The sequence below is a fragment of the Clinocottus analis genome, unplaced genomic scaffold, assembly GCF_023055335.1.
Source record: "Clinocottus analis isolate CAN_PGR_092001 unplaced genomic scaffold, fCliAna1.0.p SCAF_17, whole genome shotgun sequence".
NCBI classification, from domain to species: domain Eukaryota; kingdom Metazoa; phylum Chordata; class Actinopteri; order Perciformes; family Cottidae; genus Clinocottus; species Clinocottus analis.
Window position 1 is genome coordinate 13,582,502 of NW_027175898.1, and position 16,463 is coordinate 13,598,964.

At 41.2% G+C, this 16,463-nt stretch overlaps 2 protein-coding genes across 3 annotated transcripts in view; one reads left to right on the top strand and one right to left on the bottom strand.

Moving 5' to 3' along the window:
- Nucleotides 1–863: 863 nt before the first annotated feature.
- Nucleotides 864–12,494, bottom strand: LOC137787360 (M1-specific T cell receptor beta chain-like). Its single transcript, XM_068579713.1, has 6 exons — nt 12,446–12,494; nt 11,930–12,232; nt 4,097–4,162; nt 1,573–1,926; nt 1,218–1,333; nt 864–1,093 (listed from the first exon to the last, which is right to left on the bottom strand). The coding sequence occupies exons 1-6, from the start codon at nt 12,492–12,494 to the stop codon at nt 1,067–1,069; spliced, it is 915 nt and encodes a 304-aa protein (XP_068435814.1). The 3' UTR covers nt 864–1,066.
- The window catches only part of ccdc177 (coiled-coil domain containing 177), an 88,352-nt gene continuing 80,642 nt past the window's right edge, over nt 8,754–16,463 (top strand). The window contains exons 1-2 of one of the 2 annotated variants that reach the window (XM_068579703.1): nt 8,754–8,821; nt 8,963–9,059. The gene's annotated coding sequence lies outside the window, so the exon portion shown is untranslated. Of the gene's footprint in view, nt 9,060–16,463 lie in introns of both variants that reach the window. The other variant, XM_068579702.1, reaches the window with a different exon arrangement.

Below are 16,463 nucleotides of genomic sequence, written 5' to 3' on the forward strand. Positions count from 1 at the left end.
TGACTTTACTCAACTCTTACTTACTTTAATCTACTGCAAAAAAAAGGTTTAAATGCTCATGTCTGCACCAGATGAGGGTGAACAGCTGTTGTGTGAGATGTGCAACACATGTATGTTGCTTCTGGAGCTTCAGTTGACACAGAAGTGGAGGGGGACGATGCAGCTGCGCTCTGAGAGCGGAGGTTGAGGTAAAGTGGAGCTTTTTGCACCTTCAGAGAGCGACGTGCAGGCTGCTCCGTGACCACATCCTCTCCTCGGCTGCCGCTCTCCTCAACAGCAGCTTTGACCTTCTTCTGTTCTCAGACGAGGACGCTGACTTCCTGTTGCCGTGCGGTCGACCCACACGCTTACATTCACTTTCCTGCTGAACGCGTTTGAGCTGAAGGAACGACTTCTGTGCTCGTGAAGAGAAAGTAAAGCTTCTCTCACACGACTTCAACAACCCCACGAAGTCAAGTTCATCACGGAAATCAATTTGTTGATTTATTTGATCAAGTGGAGCCTGAAGTCCTGTCTCTGTTTGCTTCTTGGAAATGTTATGACTCAAATGAACCTGCTTATGAAGCTTCCTGAACATGATGTAGATGAGAAATAGCAGCTAAAAACACCATCTATGGAAAATCTGACGCGATGTGAGAGCATCATAACTTCACATCAGCAGTTTGAATCTGTTTAATCCTAGTTTGTTTAAGACTTTAGTCTAAAATGAAGTTTTGGGGGTTCATATTCATACTGTATGTAAACTTAATCATACATTTTAACACAAAAATACAACAAAATCAATAAATCATTCAATCTTTTAGATTATCTGAAATACTTTTATTGAGAAGAAGATCAAGCATCATATAATTCACAAGCCCAAACGTACAGCAGACAATTCACATCTCATATCTTTATGATAAACACATGCATGATGGCGTTAACATCGCAATAGGAATGCGTTCCTCTGATGTTAGCGAGCTCGTTTGTATACGAACAAACATATGCTGTGACACATTAAAGCTGGGATAACATAATTATTAATTCTATTGACAGAAAGACAAAGCTTGTCTGTTCAGCTCAGCTCTCAGTCGCTCTGCTTCCCGGCTGAACGCTGCAACAGACAGAAAGGACACAACGTCACAGTGTCATAAGCTCGGTTCATTCACATATTACAACGTCCAACGCCTGTTTTCAGAGGACAAATAATAGGATGTGTGTGCAGGGTCGGAACAAACCTGAAGCTTCCACACCAGAAACGCCACAAAGGCGCCGTAGACGCCGCTCTTGACGATGAAAACCACGTAGGAGAGTTTGGCCGTCTGTGTGATCCTCAGATATTTCTCTGCAGAAAGTTCAAACATTTAAGTGAGACGATTCAAAGAGGAAACGTCCACGTGGAGCCCCGACAGGACGCTGAATACTAGTGATGATGCATTGAGGTCATCCAGAAACACAACATGATATTTACCTCTTGAAATTTGACTTGACAGGACTCCTGGATAGAAGAAGAATAAATGCATTAGACAGATTGTTGTTGATGCGTTTCACGTTGCTAACGAAGCATTTTCAGGTGATTTCTGTTTTTCAAATTCAGCCTACCTTTTTCCCCACGGGTGGAGTTTGTATAATCTTCAGTGCCAGTCCCGTTGAAGAAGCTGACTGTGCAGGTGAACTCTTTGCCCTCTGTGAACCAGTCCTCGGCAGAGACCCTCAGCCTGCTGGTGATTGTGTATTTACCACCAGGCGACCGGAAGGCAGCGGCGTCGGTCGCCACGCCGTCGGTGACGTTCTCCTTGTCCATCTTCCAGGATACACCCACATGGTCTGGGTAGAATCCTCTGGCCACACAAACGATGGTGATATTCTGGTCTTTCTGGTTCAGACACTTCTTTGCTGAAGGTGGAAGCACTTTGACTCTTGGTCCTGTGGGTTTATGTTCAGGTTCTGCCAGGACAAAAGGACATAAATCTCGAAATTAAAGTCCTGCAGATCCAAAGAGAAACCTGAACATTTCAACATCCAACCACAAGAACAACGCTTTTTTTTGTACTCGTATCCAAAACAATAAACAATTGTTTCTTATCTTACCGAGAACTGTCAGTTTGGTTCCCTCTCCGAAATAAGGAGGATAACTGCTGGAGCACACCGCTGACTCGCGTGTAAAAAACTGACTGCAATGGCGGATATAACCGAGCTTCTGTTATTTTTTTTAAAACTTATTTTCGTGGGGTTTTCTTTTATCAACCAGTACACATAGGTACTACAATCACCATGCATGTATATATATATATATATATATATATATATATATATATATATATATATATATATATATATATATATATATATATATATATACACACAATAGATATACATATATATATATCAAGTTTTGTTACTTTTTTCTGTTTTCTTCTTGTATATGAAAGAGACAATGTTGGCTGTAGTGAATACTTTTAGTGCAACACTTTGAGTCACTATTGAATGAACATAACAAAGTAGATGCCTCGACCTCGTGTGGCTTTGTTTTTGCCGACATTTATCGTTTTACGTCTATTTGACATTTTCTTTGACACTTTTGACGACAAACCTACACAGCAAACACCAAATAAAACGTAGAACATATTCTTTTTTTGAGCAGATTTAAGATCAGAGAAGCTCTGGAATATACATTTATGCTTAAGATTCTTCATCATTTTCTTACCCAACACCGTCAGTCTGGTGCCGCTGCCAAAGTAAGCAGGCTGGTAGTTGTTCACACTGACACGAGGCTGAACAAGAAGAACGGCTCGAGCTCCCAGCACTGAGCTGAAGGCTCTTTGTGCTCTTTTTCAGGTGGACTAAAAACATTTAACTTAACTTAACGCACAAAACTTTAGAAGAAAGTCTCGTCTCAACATTATTAAACTGATAATTTAAGGTCCATTTAGGAGCATAAGATTAAACAATAACCGAAAATAGCCTCAATTTGATATTCTTATTTTGATAATTAATGTCAGTGTCTATATTAAATCATTTTAACTGTCTTACCGAGAACGGTGAGTTTAGTTCCAGCTCCAAAGTAAGCCTCCGACTGAAAACTCACAGTGTGTCGCAGCGCTGATAAGAACTGTGTTCAGAGGATTAATCTGGGCAGAGAGCCAAATGGTTTATTGCTGCTGTACTTTTACTGGAGATCGTGGGCGACGCTTTCTTTACGGACACAAACTAACTTCTGCATTAAATTCTTTCACATTTTGTCCACTTTTGCTCACAACCATCAAATAAAATGTCTACCAAACATATTCTTAGTACTTCATATAATCTTGCATAGACTAACATACAAAGAATCTTCTTTCTTGAGATGTTTCTGTGCAGGTTTTCTTACCTAAAACAGTGAGTTTAGTTCCAGCTCCAAAGTAAGCCTGTGAGAAGGAGCACAGAGACTTTCCACTGACACAAAAACACCTTGCTGCCTCTTTATCTGAGCCACTACTCCGACTTTGTCACTGTTTGACGACTTCAAGAACTTCATCTACTTTAGTTGTCGAAAGAGTCAAATGTTCCTCTACCAGCCTTCACCCCTTAAACATCCACATGCATTTTAAGGTTATTAATACTAGAATAACAGCTGTAATCATGGCGTAATCACTGGTTATTAGGAGTTAATCAAGCTTTGGAGTGAATCAACAAGGTCCGAGACATCTAACCAACATCACACCTGAGCAGTATTTCATGAACTTTAAATGTTTTCATACCTAAAACCGTTAACTTTGTTCCTCCACCAAAGTAAGCCTCTGCTCCACTACCGTCACAGTGAACCTGACCAGTGCTCTAAACAGCACAACATGCTACTTTCAAAATGTCCATGTGACAAGACATTTTTTTCCAATTTGCTTTTACTAGTTTTACTTTTCATATACAGCTGAATTATTCAGAAGAAAGTCAGAAGTCTAACTTACCGAGAACAGTCAGTTTAGTTCCTGGGCCGAAATAGGCTTCGTAATTGGCACAGCGCTTAAGCTTCACATCAAAAAGCCCTGAGCTGAACTTCTACTATGACATACTTGAAGTTTCTTAATGCACCCTGATGACAAATCATATTACATTTTATATTGTTCCATCATTGACTTACCTAAAACAGTCAGTTTGGTTCCTTTTCCAAAGTAAGCCTCATTTGTATTGTCACAGTGCAGAAATACTGAGCATGAAACTCCTGAGTCTTACACCAGAACTATGTTTGGAAGGTTTTCACCAACACTTCTGTTTCTACTGAGACTTTAAAGCAGTGATGCATTTCACAAAACTCAATAATAAACTGAAACATTTACCTAAAACAGTCAGTTTGGTTCCTTGGCCAAAGTAAGCAGGATCAGTGTAGGTCACAGTGTTTTCACTTCAGCTCAATAGTTCAGCTTTTAGCATCAACAGGTTTTTATGCTTTACTTTCATGCCAACATGTAAACTATTGGACGTTAGTGCCGGTGAACTGCAGCAGTGAGAGATGCTACTTACCCAAAACTGTGAGTTTTGTTCCCTTTCCAAAGTAAGCTTCATATCCAGTGTCACACTGAATGTCTCCGCTCCCAAAAAGCCTCAAAACATCTCATAAGCGTCATGTTGAAACACAGAGTGATAATCCAGAGGAGGAAGAAGCTTTCAACATGCAGGATGAGCTTCATAATGTCCAAATGTGTTGCTTTAGTCAGGCTGAAGGAAAGAAGCATCTCAGTGCTCCAAATATGATGTATAACTTGTTTTAAAAAAACTATTTTTTAGCTAATTTTCCCTTTAAAGTTGCCTCTTACAGTTCCAGTTTGGCCTGACATCCCACACACCTTCACATTATGGATGTTTCTGCTCTTCCAGGTGTCCCAGGTAGCAGGTAGCAGTCTACACACTGGGTGTCAATGGGAGGAGGTTTTTGTACAGCGGCTCTATGGGAGTGTATCACCGTGGCCCCCTGTCCCCACGGTGGAAAAGCATCACACAAAAACCTGAAGTCTCCTCCGTTCTCTCCTCTCTCCTTCCCCCACCCAGCTTCTCCATATCTCAGCCTCCATCTCTCTCGGTGAGAGAGAGCAGCTGTTCAGGTCGGGCTGAGTGGCGGCTGAGCGGCCTCCAACCCGACTGCTGCTATTTCTGGTGCAGCTAAGAAAAGAAGCAAGAAGGAAGGAAGGAGGAGAGAAACTGGTCTTTGTTTGTTGGTTTGAAGATGTTCAGAGGGAGGGACGTCTCTGCTGGTCACACCTCTTCATCATCCAGTAACCAGAGAAGTGAGGAGACGCATGTTTACTGAGTAACATTCAACCAAAAGTGACATTATGTCAGGATGAACTGACAGAGAATGACTACTTGACTCTGTGATGCCCCTCAGTTCTATGAAGTCTTTTTTTCCCAGCAGCAACAGGAATTACTTTCACTAAAATAAAATGAACATCCCAGATAATTATGCAGTGTTAACAACAAGCTGATGAAGCTAAAGGAGCTAAAGGACCAGATATCTCACTTGGTGGAGACCAAAACGGCGCTCAAAGAAAGTGAATGTTGGACCAACGTTCTCCAAATAAATGCTAATGTTGCTCGTAGCTACTAACGTGTTAATAGTTTCTCTGCTGCCCTCAAGTGGTCAAGAAATCTCTAAATGCAGGTTTAAACAACAAATAACATACAATCTGTATAATATTATAATTGGCACAAGTAGTTTTAAGTTCATGTAATTATATCAAATAATGATTGCATAAAAAACAAGGTCAGACATTATTACATTATTTAATACATCAAACTGTGGAACCACAATTACTCATGTAAAGCCATACGTTATTCTATGATATTTTTGCATCAAAAGATTATTTTACATCTTTGATTATGTATTATATTGTATAGCAACGTCTGTTAATTAATGTATTATACAAAAACAGAGACAGGATGGCGTCTTTGAACTAAACATCTTCTCACTTTCAGGAGACTTCAGGATTTTGTGACATCTGCAAGTTTATTTGAAAATATAAAATTAAATCTTTTAAGTGTGACCTGATTTAAGGACAATATTTGCATGCATGACATGTAACATGGGTCTGCTGCTTTGTATCCCTCCTTAAATATCTAAAAGAAACTTCTCTGACCTTTACTTGTTTGTATCACTAAACTACATAAACGACAATAATAGTTTATGTCCCTTTATTCCTTCTTAATGAAGCTAAAAGACACAAGCAGCTCACTTTTAAAACCTCCTCTTCTACATCCTGTACTGACCTCTCCTTTAGCGACCAGATCAAAGTGCACCACCACACGGACCCTGCAGAGGTCAGTGCGTGATAACCTCTTCAACGTGATCGACTGGCGCCTGGTCAGGCGGCACACAGATTTAAATACCATAAACATGTAGACTGACACGATGTGAGACGCTGTACAGCGAAACAATCAACGTGCACATTATTGTGTGTGGTACACACGCCTTAAAATGTGAACACCTGCATGTTTATCTGAGCCGATCAGCTCTGTGGTGTTGCAGCAACGTCACTGATCTGTGTGTGAGAGGCAGTTCCTGTATCTTTAATGAACTTATGGAGTTTGTCATGCTGTTTTAATTTCTAGCTGTCGTTCCCCATGGTTATTTTTCTCTTCACATGAATGGAAGTCGCCTGTCACGCCGTTGTCCACAGGAACCCTCCTCGTCCGTGCCTTCTCCCTGACATCTCCTCCTGGTTGCTTCTTGAGGTTGTTGTGTGGCAGCTGAGGCTTTCTGAACCACTGTGCTCTGCTGGAGGCGCAGTAAAACACAGCCGAGTCTCCGGCCTCCACGGGGTGGATACTCAGAGAGGAGCTGAGCAACGCGGGCCGGGACATAGTGTACTTGGATTCGTTGAAAGGGGCCTCGGTGTTCGAAGTGTCTTTACCAAGAGAATAAGTCACCAGCTGTATTCTCCCGCTGCTGCTCTGTCTGTACCAGTACATGTAGTAATGCTGACTGTCATCTTGTTCACACTGCAGGGTGACAGCCGGGTCTCCCTCATGGCTCATTACAACTCGAGGCTGCTGGATTTTGACACACAAGGAGAAATCTGGGAAACAAGAAAAAGGACAGGTGAACAAATCACAACTTAAAAAAGCAAATTTTATTCCACTTACTTTAATTGTTCTTACTTAAAAAGATCAGAACTGTCGCCCGGAAGACGGCCATTATCACAGTAATAGTTGTGTCTATTGTCTTCTTTTTGGCTGATCAGCTGCAGGCGTAGCTCGCTGTACTGCTGCATCCTTCTGAAATATGCTCTGATCCTCCCCTCTTGTTTGTCTTTCACCAGGAACTTAGTCATATTGTTTCACAGGTGTTGCTCAGTCTTCTAGTGGACACTGAGCCGCAACTGCAGGCTTTGAGTTCCTGTGTGTCTTCACAGGAGAGTTTATAGCCATTGTTTTGATAGTTTACATCCGACTGGTTGACATAAATCAGTCAGATTGCAGCAACAAAAGGAGAAAAGCTTCTCAGATTGTTGCACTCTGTTGTTTACCAGCTGGCTAAGCTGTCTGAAAGGGATTTGTTCTGCTTGTACTGCAACTTTCAGCATTTTTTTTATGTCGACTCACGCAATAAACACTCAGTGATTGCACTTTAAATTATCACTGTAATTCTTCGTAATTGTATCAGTTCCTTTTCTGTTCAGTTAAATTTGTTTCATTCATTTCTTTTGGGAAATATTTCACTATTTTTTTTTAATTCAAACAGGCAATTTGTTGCATTTTGGCAGTTTAAAAAAGGCAGAACTGAGAACACTTCTCTTCAGGGAAGATCTGTTTATTTATCGCGATATTCACCAATACATAAAGTACTGTAGTTCCCTACTTGATCATTTATATTTTTTCTTTATTGTTCCACTAATTTAATACAAAAACCAAACAAGCCACAGCTCCTTCCTGCCTGTGAGCCATGTGACACCCACTGAGACTAGATATTTGTATGACTGTCTGGTCCGTGTGCATCACTGTGACTGGCAGCACAGTAGTAGTTGCCGCTGTCATTCAGGAGCAACTCAGTGATTTGAAGAGAGAACTTGTTTTTGGTGGTGTTGATAGACGACTGGAAGTGCCCCGCGGTTTGGTCGTACTCTCTGGTGAGGAACTCCAGTGGAGCTCCGTAGTGGGCTTGTCTGTACCAGAACATGGTGAAGCTGCCCATGCTCAACCCTGGACCCATGTTGCACACAAAGGTCACCGTGAGTCCCGGTTGGGACGTCTGATCTCCAGACTGAAGAACTACAACCGTGAGACCTGAGGAACACAAAGGATGATGTTTTTATTGTGCCTCACATTGATGTACAGAACTGTAAACTCACATAAATATATAATGTGTAAATGTGTCAGGAGCACCTGTTGGTGAGTACATCCACTACGAGTTAACACACAAAACCCACCTGAGTGTAAGAGAAGCGACAGCGAAAGCACCGTGATAAACATGTCGTACCATGAGCCTCCTCCTAGATAAATGAGTCACACATCTCTGTGTTCAGCACAAATAAACCATGAGGTCACGTGATCACACTGTCATTCCCAATAACTCATTAGTCTGTCTTGTGTTTGTGTGTTTCAAATGATCTCTTTGTAAATGGCACATACAAAAATTGAATGATAATGTAAACAATTATTTCCTAACTTTGGTTTAATATGTATCCTTTTCGGTTTCTGGCACGAATGAGGCTCCCTGAACACACCTGTGGAGGGGCGGGCCTTGGTGGAACGTGATTGGTCAATCCTGATTACGCGGTCTTCTTAAACCGACATTGCCCCGCCCCCCTCTGTTCCTCCACGCTGACCGTTCGCTACTTACAAGGACGAAGGACAAACTAAGGAACAACTTAATGTATAAAACCCCCAAAGAGACCTACTGTAAACATTCATTACGGCTTGTGACACATTTATTAAGCCGGTTTACTGCAAACAGTTGAGTCACGTAGCTTCCTAATGGCCATAAAGGAGAATAACCCCGTTCTTTCCTTGTTAGCTGGCCGTTTGTCTCAGCGATGGTTGTCCACTCTTCTCTTCCCAAAGACGTCACTCCTCTCAAAGATGACTGGAAGTCACCGCGTTACGTAGCCAGGGTAAGCTTTTACTTGGGAGTTGATGTTTCGGCTTTGTTTACTTGGCGTTTGTGTCTTTGTCTTAGCTAACATGTGGCGAAGCTAACTGTTGCCGGTGTTTTAGTGCATCAGGTGACCATGTTAACTGGCGACTTTCACTGAACTCCTCTTTGGTAGTGTAAGCTATTGTATTGTGTTTCCGGGGCTTTTATTTTGGAAAGAAGAAAGCGGAAGGAAAGATGCGGAGAAATGTTGGTGGTAAAAAGAGAAAGAGGACGATAATAAAGTAGTTGCCGGCTTGGCTTCACAAACGAGGATCGTTTCCCTATTTTTTTATGACTGCACAATTTAGGCGCCCCGACACAACGCTCGGTTACAGTAGTTTGCTCTTTGTAATTGTAAAACACAATTATGTGTATTTAATAATTGTAATATTTCATCACTTCAAAGGGTAATCATATTTTCCATTTGGTTTGAATGGTGATGCTTCGGGGACAATCGGAATACTCCCGTGTTGAGTATTGAAGTGTTTTGAGCTGCTTGAACAAGACTGCACTATAAATATCGTTATGTCATTGAAGCTGACTTTGAAGTCACCTTTCTCCAAAACTGTACAGTAAAATGTCATGGCCATGGCAGAGGTCAGCTTGAACAAGACTGCGTTGTAATTTTACTTTACAAATGTAAGCATCTGTTTTTATAGCCATTAGGATATTGGGAAATTACGTTTGAATGCTTTTTGTGCTATCTAAGCCACTGTAGACCACCATACTGTAACACCAGAAATAGACGGTTATTTATTTTAATGCGTGCGGCTCACTCAGCGGATGAGGAATCACAAGTCTGAATTGGTTTGTTGTTGAAACAAAAGTAAAAAAGTGAGGTGTTGATTGAACTTCATGGATGTTTCGGCAGCAGCTGTTACATTGTTCAGAAAGGTTATAAAACAGTTGTTTGTGTCCATTTTATTTCAGAAAAATTCCTGTGATATAGAACTGTTATATGAAAAAAATTAGCTGTGCAATATGTCAACAATAAGCACGAATTGTATGATCAGAAGTCTCAGTTGGCTGTATAGTACATAAACCCTTCTGTGCATAGATGAACATTGTGTATCCACGCAGTACAAATAACCTGCGTAAAGTGCATAGTTTGTTGTGTCATGTATGTCTGTTTACATATATGTTTAAGTCTGCCCTTTTGCTTAGTATATAAGTTCTGCTTAGTTTTGTCTGAATTGTGTGTGGATTTGCCCTCCTTGTGCACACTGAAAGCTACTGAGTCAACTTTCAGGATCATGATCATGAAAACATCAGAGAAAAAACTAGAGCAAGGGTTTTTAGTGAGGGGCTGACATTAAACCACATCACTGTGTACTGGCAGCGCAGAAATACACAGCCGAGTCTGATAGAGTCACACGGGAAATAATCAGAGCTCCTGTTTGGATGCTTTCTCTTGTTATCTGGAACCGATCATTAAACTGCTTCTCATATTTAGGGTCACTGCCAGTGTAGCTGTATCCAATCAAATCAATCAGACCACTCTCTGTTTGCTGGTACCAGAGCATCACGCTAAGACTGCCGTCATCATGACTGCATTTAATTTCTACCGCAGCTGTGTCGTTGACTATTCTGGGATGAGATGGTTCAAACGCCACACTCTTCGCTTGATCTGTGGGAAAAACACAGATTTATCAAGTAGTTAATGCAAAAGCCAGAGTGGAACACATTTTTTAGGCATAACAAATAAACATTTTTGTACACTATACAATTGTTACTTTGCAGTTAATTACATTACATGGAAGCAAGATGAGGAGAAAGCCGATCACAGTCGGAGACATCCTGCAGGCTCCGCTCTACTGCAGGGAAACGTCCTTCTGTGAGAGTCTGTCTCATGTGAAAAGGGTTTTTAGTGAGGGAGTGGCATCAAACCACATCACTGTGTACTGGCGGCGCAGAAATACACAGCCGAGTGCGACAGGTCTGCTTTGCGTACAATCAGAGCTCCTTTTACTGCATTTTCTCTTGTCAGCTCGAATTGTTCTTTAAACTGACCCTCGTAGTTTGGGCTGTTTTCGTATCCGTACCCAATGAGAGTCATGGACATATTGTCCTGTTTTTGCTGATACCAGAGCATTACAACAAGGTTAGTATCATCATGGCTGCACTTAATCTGGACCTTAGTGCCCTCCTCCACTATCTGGGGTGGAAATTGTTGAAATGTTACAGCCCACTTGACCTGTGGAGAAAAAATGTGGATTTTGGATGAAGCTGTAATAGAAGTAGCAGACAAGGAGACAATACAGTACTTATAATATTCATTCATGCAACATGTTTTTTTGTTGTTTTGCATTTAAACAAATTTACATGTGACATTCTTGATAAAATTGTCAATCTTACATGAAAACCAGATGAAGAGAAAACCCAATGCGTGCACAAGCGACGACATCGTCAGCCCCTAATGTGAGGGAGGTACTCTGAGGAAAAATAGATGTCTGACGGTAAAGAGGGAAGGCATTGTGTCAGTTAGTTCATTCCTATATTCTCTTTATAAGGCTTCATGCCAGGTGCTGCACCCCCACCTATTGGTTGAATCTATTCAGGACTGCAAGCGGTCTCTCTTCATAAAAACCTAAAGGTTGTTTTTTGAAGTGAATGATCAATAACAACCAGACATATTTCAGAGAGCAGTGTATTTATTATATCCTTTCTATCTTCCTGGCTTCCATTTGATATAACTTAACATCTGTAGTTGAAGCCACCGATATGATTGCGTCCACAGCGTGGTTCACTTCCTTCATACGATTCTTAATATTGTGAGTCAGGTGTCAGAACAATACACAGCCTCTGCGCTGTACGTTTTTGTCACAGACCTGAGGTCTGCCACAGCACCGTGTAGACTGGCAGCACACAGATAAACAGCCTCGTCGTCCTTCTGAACGCTGGTTATCTTCAGGGACCACTGCTTCTCATTCGACTTCACTGCCTCGAAACCAGTTTCGAATCCCTTTTCATGGATTGCACTGCCAGCTAATAAATACAGCAAAAGCTGGAAACCTCCTCCACTCGGCTGTCGGTACCAGTACAGATATTCATAATTGGTGTCGTTCTGGTAGCAGTGCATTTCCGCCACGCCACTGGGAAGACTGGAGACGTAGTGGGGCCACTGAGTGATCAGCACAGACTGAGAAATGCCTGAAACACGCATAAAAATAACAGAAAAGCTGATAAACATATCTTCTAAATCACTTAATTATTTCTGATATCTTGACATATTTTTTATTGTTTGCTTTTAATCTGCAATTCATGAAAATGTGTAGTAAACCCCAGAATTATTAACACTGCTAAATTGATGAAAGGAAGGCAAATTGTGTCTGTTATTTATGTTTATTTAAAAAATAACTTTACCTGCAGCCCAAAGCATAAAGAAAGCCACGGTGTGGAAGCCTGGTATCATTTTAATGTAGGAAGGGGAAATGAATAAGAAAACACAACGAGCTAACACTTTGAGATCTGTGAGGAGGAAATGACATCATAGTCTCTTCTGTGTCAAAAGAGAAAAACGTGCAGAAGAGAGTCGACGAGGCTCTTTAGCATTAGGGAACGGCTGTTATTGAGATCTTTATGTCAGTGGTCAGGGTTTGATTCGTACGGCATTTATTGCGTTTATGCTTTTGTCCGCTCATGTATGGAAGCCAAAGGCAGCTGAACTATGCCACTGTCTTTTTTGAGCAGTTGAGGTTAGATGCAGGTGCTTGTTTAATACTGTGGGCCACCGGCTTTTTGTGCAGGAGCCGGAGGAGTTGCACCACTGTGCTGACTCGCTGCGCAGAAGTACACTGCGCTGTCTGCCAGGTTCAGGTCGGAGATAACAAGCCGAGCTCGGCCCTTTGAGTGGCCCGTGATGTTGAAACGGGCCTCAAAGTTTTTCTCGGGGGTGGAGGTTTCATAATAAAGCAGACCGATCAGCTCCATGTCCCTCCGGCCTCCTGCCGCCGCTGACCGGTACCAAAGCATGTAGGGATAGTTGTTGTCGCCGTGATAACAGCCAAGATGGGCTTCTTGTTGTTCAGGTTTCAGCAAAAGATTTACTGGCGATTGTTGGATTACAAGTGACGATATCACAATGTCTAGAGTGCAAAAAGGAGAAAAAATAGTTGAAGAGAAAGTTTTGTTTGTGTCACAAGAAATTGGAAACATCTGATGACTCTTACCTGTGAGCAAAGACAGAGGAAAAAACAAAATGACAAGCATTTTAAATACCCTCATGGAGACATATTGTTCTTCGTGGCTGTGACTGAGATATGCAAAGGCATGAATGATAATACATGAGTGTGAAATTGTCTTTTATTGTGCGTTTGTAATGAGGAAGGAGGAGCTTCCAGCTTTCTTCATGTCACTCTCTGACTCTCAGTCAACTGAAATGACCTGATGGTGCTGTTTTTTAAGGGAATATTTATCTCTTTAACCTTTACATCTTAATGCATATACTAAAGGTAACTATTCCAACGAGTTAACATGCATAACAGCCATTTTTCAGCAGTTTGTGACCGTGTCACATGGTTCCACTGGTTTCCTGTTGGTGGGACCTTATCTGTTGGATCCTTATGGAGGTTTTTGTATGAGAGCGTCACCGTCTTCATTACTGTGCATACTTGCTGCTCCAAAATAGTGTCCGCTGTCTTCAGGGTGTCTCGGGCTCAGGATGTGAAGAGACGCTGTTTTCTCTCCATCTCCACTCACAATAAAGCGTTTATCAAATGGCGTCTCGACTGTAGGAGTTTTATACGTCATGTAGGCAATCAGCTTCAGGGAAGTGTCTCCTGCTGAGCGCTGATACCAGAGAATAGTGTCATAGCTCGGGATTGTATGAGTGAAGTTCAGCGTGACCTCATCATTTGGTTTGAAGAAGAGTTGAGTTGGAGTCTGGAACACTTGTTTATCTTTACTGAGGTAAACTCCTGGAAAGAGACCAAGACAGTTTTAAATCATTGTGCACTTGTAGTTGATGACACAGTTACATTTATTGGAAATAAGATTAAAGCATAAATACCGTTAATGCAGAATGCCGCAAAGATGGTAACACAAAGATGAGGTGGCATCATGTTGAATGTGAAGAAGCAACTCTCTGCAGAGCTTTGTGGATCAGAAGGAGGGACAGGAAGTGATGTCGAGAAGTAAGAGATGATTAACGCTGAGAAACTCCCTTTCATTCAGTCCGTTTGTGTTTTAGGAGAGGAAATCTTGATTTGTGGAGGAACCTGTTGAGGTTTTGTTCAATGCCAACATTTGACATATTGATACATGTGTCATATTGATGCATGTGACATATATTGATGCATATTGATATTATGGCAGTGAGTTACTCTGAAGTCAAGGACATAAAATGCATTAACAGTTAAATTATGACAGAGTCAGTAAACTGTGTCACATTAAATTAGGAAGTAACATGAGGTAGAAAGGAGATGTGACTTCATGAAGTTTCATATCAAACTAATACATAATGCTCTTCCTTAAACAATATGTTTTTCTTTTGATAGATTTTATGAGATGTTTAAATGTTAACTGTAATGTACTGGGAAAATAGATTAAACCAGTGAAGGAGAAACAAAGTTGTATTAGCTATTTATGAAGTACAACCACAAAAGCAGGTGTCAGGTAGCGGTTTATTCCACGTCTTATTATAAACCACTGATGAAAAAAGATGGTGTAGAGTTTTTGTAGAGTTCAGAGGGGATTTCTGTCAGCGTGCTTCACTGGCTGCACAGTAGTAAACTGCACTGTGCTCTGGTTTAAGTTTGACAAGAAGAAGAGAGCCATTCTTTGCTGTAGATCCTCCCAAATCTCCGGACATGTTGAAATTATCATCATATCGCTCTTCCAATGTGACTGCTTTAAAGTTCAAATATCCAATGAGTTTCATAGCTGTGTCTCTAGGAGACCGCTGGTACCAGAGCATCACATAGTAGTCCGTTTTGTCATGGGTGCAGAATATCTGCACGTCGTCCCCAGGTTTTGTGATGAGATCTGAGGGAGACTGACGGACATCTAGACCCAGACAACAACCTGGACAACGAAATGTACGTTATTTACATTAAGATGGATAGTAAATTAAATTTAAAACATTTCTGCATTCAAAGTAATTAATTCTCTTCCAAGTTACATTACCTGACAGGCAGCAGAAAACTAGAAAGAAGATCATTTTGTCTTTTAGTTTTTAGCGTACAGAGGAGAGGGAACGATGCAGAAACACCCTCATTGACACAAGTTGGCAAAGATGAGAACTTCTAAGTAAAAGCGTCTCACTGGGAGGAGCCTTCCCCTGAGTCAAGAATCATCTTTATATCTCTGTGACTTGTAGCAGTCTGCACACTGCAACACAAAATATATGTATCGATGGGTCGCAAAACAAACACTGTGACGGATAAATATGTGTGTTTTACAAATGACTTCACAAGCATTGATACTGCTCTCTGGCATCTTCCTGCATTGAGATGAAGTATGAATAAAAATGTGTGTGCGACTCCTGGTGGCAGAAAAGAGAAGACGTTAGCTTGTGTAACGCTTAAGGATCAGCTGTGATGTTAGTGGTCTCTCAGTAAGTTGATATTATATAATTCCTTCCTGGTTTTTCAATATATAACACAATTAGTTGATTAAACTAAAACAATAGGATAGAAACGGATTGGCCGTATAGTTAATGTGATCGCGTCAAAGCAAAATTTCAACCACAAAAGCAGGTGTTTGTGAGCTTGTCTCATTCAAAACCGCCGATAAAGAGTTGTGTGGAGTTTTTGTTAAGTTCAGAAGGGATTTTTGTCAGCGTGCTTTGCTTGCTGCACAGTAGTAAAGTGCACCCTGCTCGAGGCCAATAACTTGGATGGTTAAGGAGCCATTCTTTACCGTATCCCCGCCCAAATCTCCTGATATATCGAAATGTGACGATACATCATATGGTTTTTCCATTTGAACAGCTTGGTAGTTCAAATATCCAATGAGTTTCAAAGCTGTGTCTCCAGGAGACCGTTGGTACCAGAGCATCACCCTGTAGTCAGTTTTGTCATGGGTGCAGAACATCTGCACTTTGTCGCCAGGTGTTTGGATGAGATCAGAGGGAGACTGACGGACATCGAGACCCAGACAAGCACCTGGACAAAGACAGGAAATAGTGCATCGTGACAGGTTATACATTGAAATGAAGCCCGTTTCACCTTCATAATCAGCAATTGTATTTGAACTAGCTTTACCTGCTAGGCAACATAAAAAAAGAAAATGGATCATCTTGACTTCCTCAAAATAAAGCGGTTACTACAAATTTAAATAGATCATCCTAAGTATTTATCATAACATTTTGGAAGCTTAAGTGGCTGCTGACATTGAGATTAAAGTCACTGTGAGCAACAGAGATCTGACTGATTCCTCTCCT

Bases quoted from the DNA above. Each gene is read 5' to 3' on its own strand.
- LOC137787360 (XM_068579713.1), bottom strand. From the start codon at position 12,494: ATGATACCAGGCTTCCACACCGTGGCTTTCTTTATGCTTTGGGCTGCA. The intron at 4,163-11,929 runs GTGCTGTGGCAG...TTTCATGCTCAG, and splicing joins GTGTGCTGCCAGTCTACACG to TATTTCTGCACTGTGACAAT. The intron at 1,334-1,572 runs ATTTGAAAAACA...AAATGTTTGAAC, and splicing joins TGGGGAAAAAGGTAGGCTGA to TTTCTGCAGAGAAATATCTG.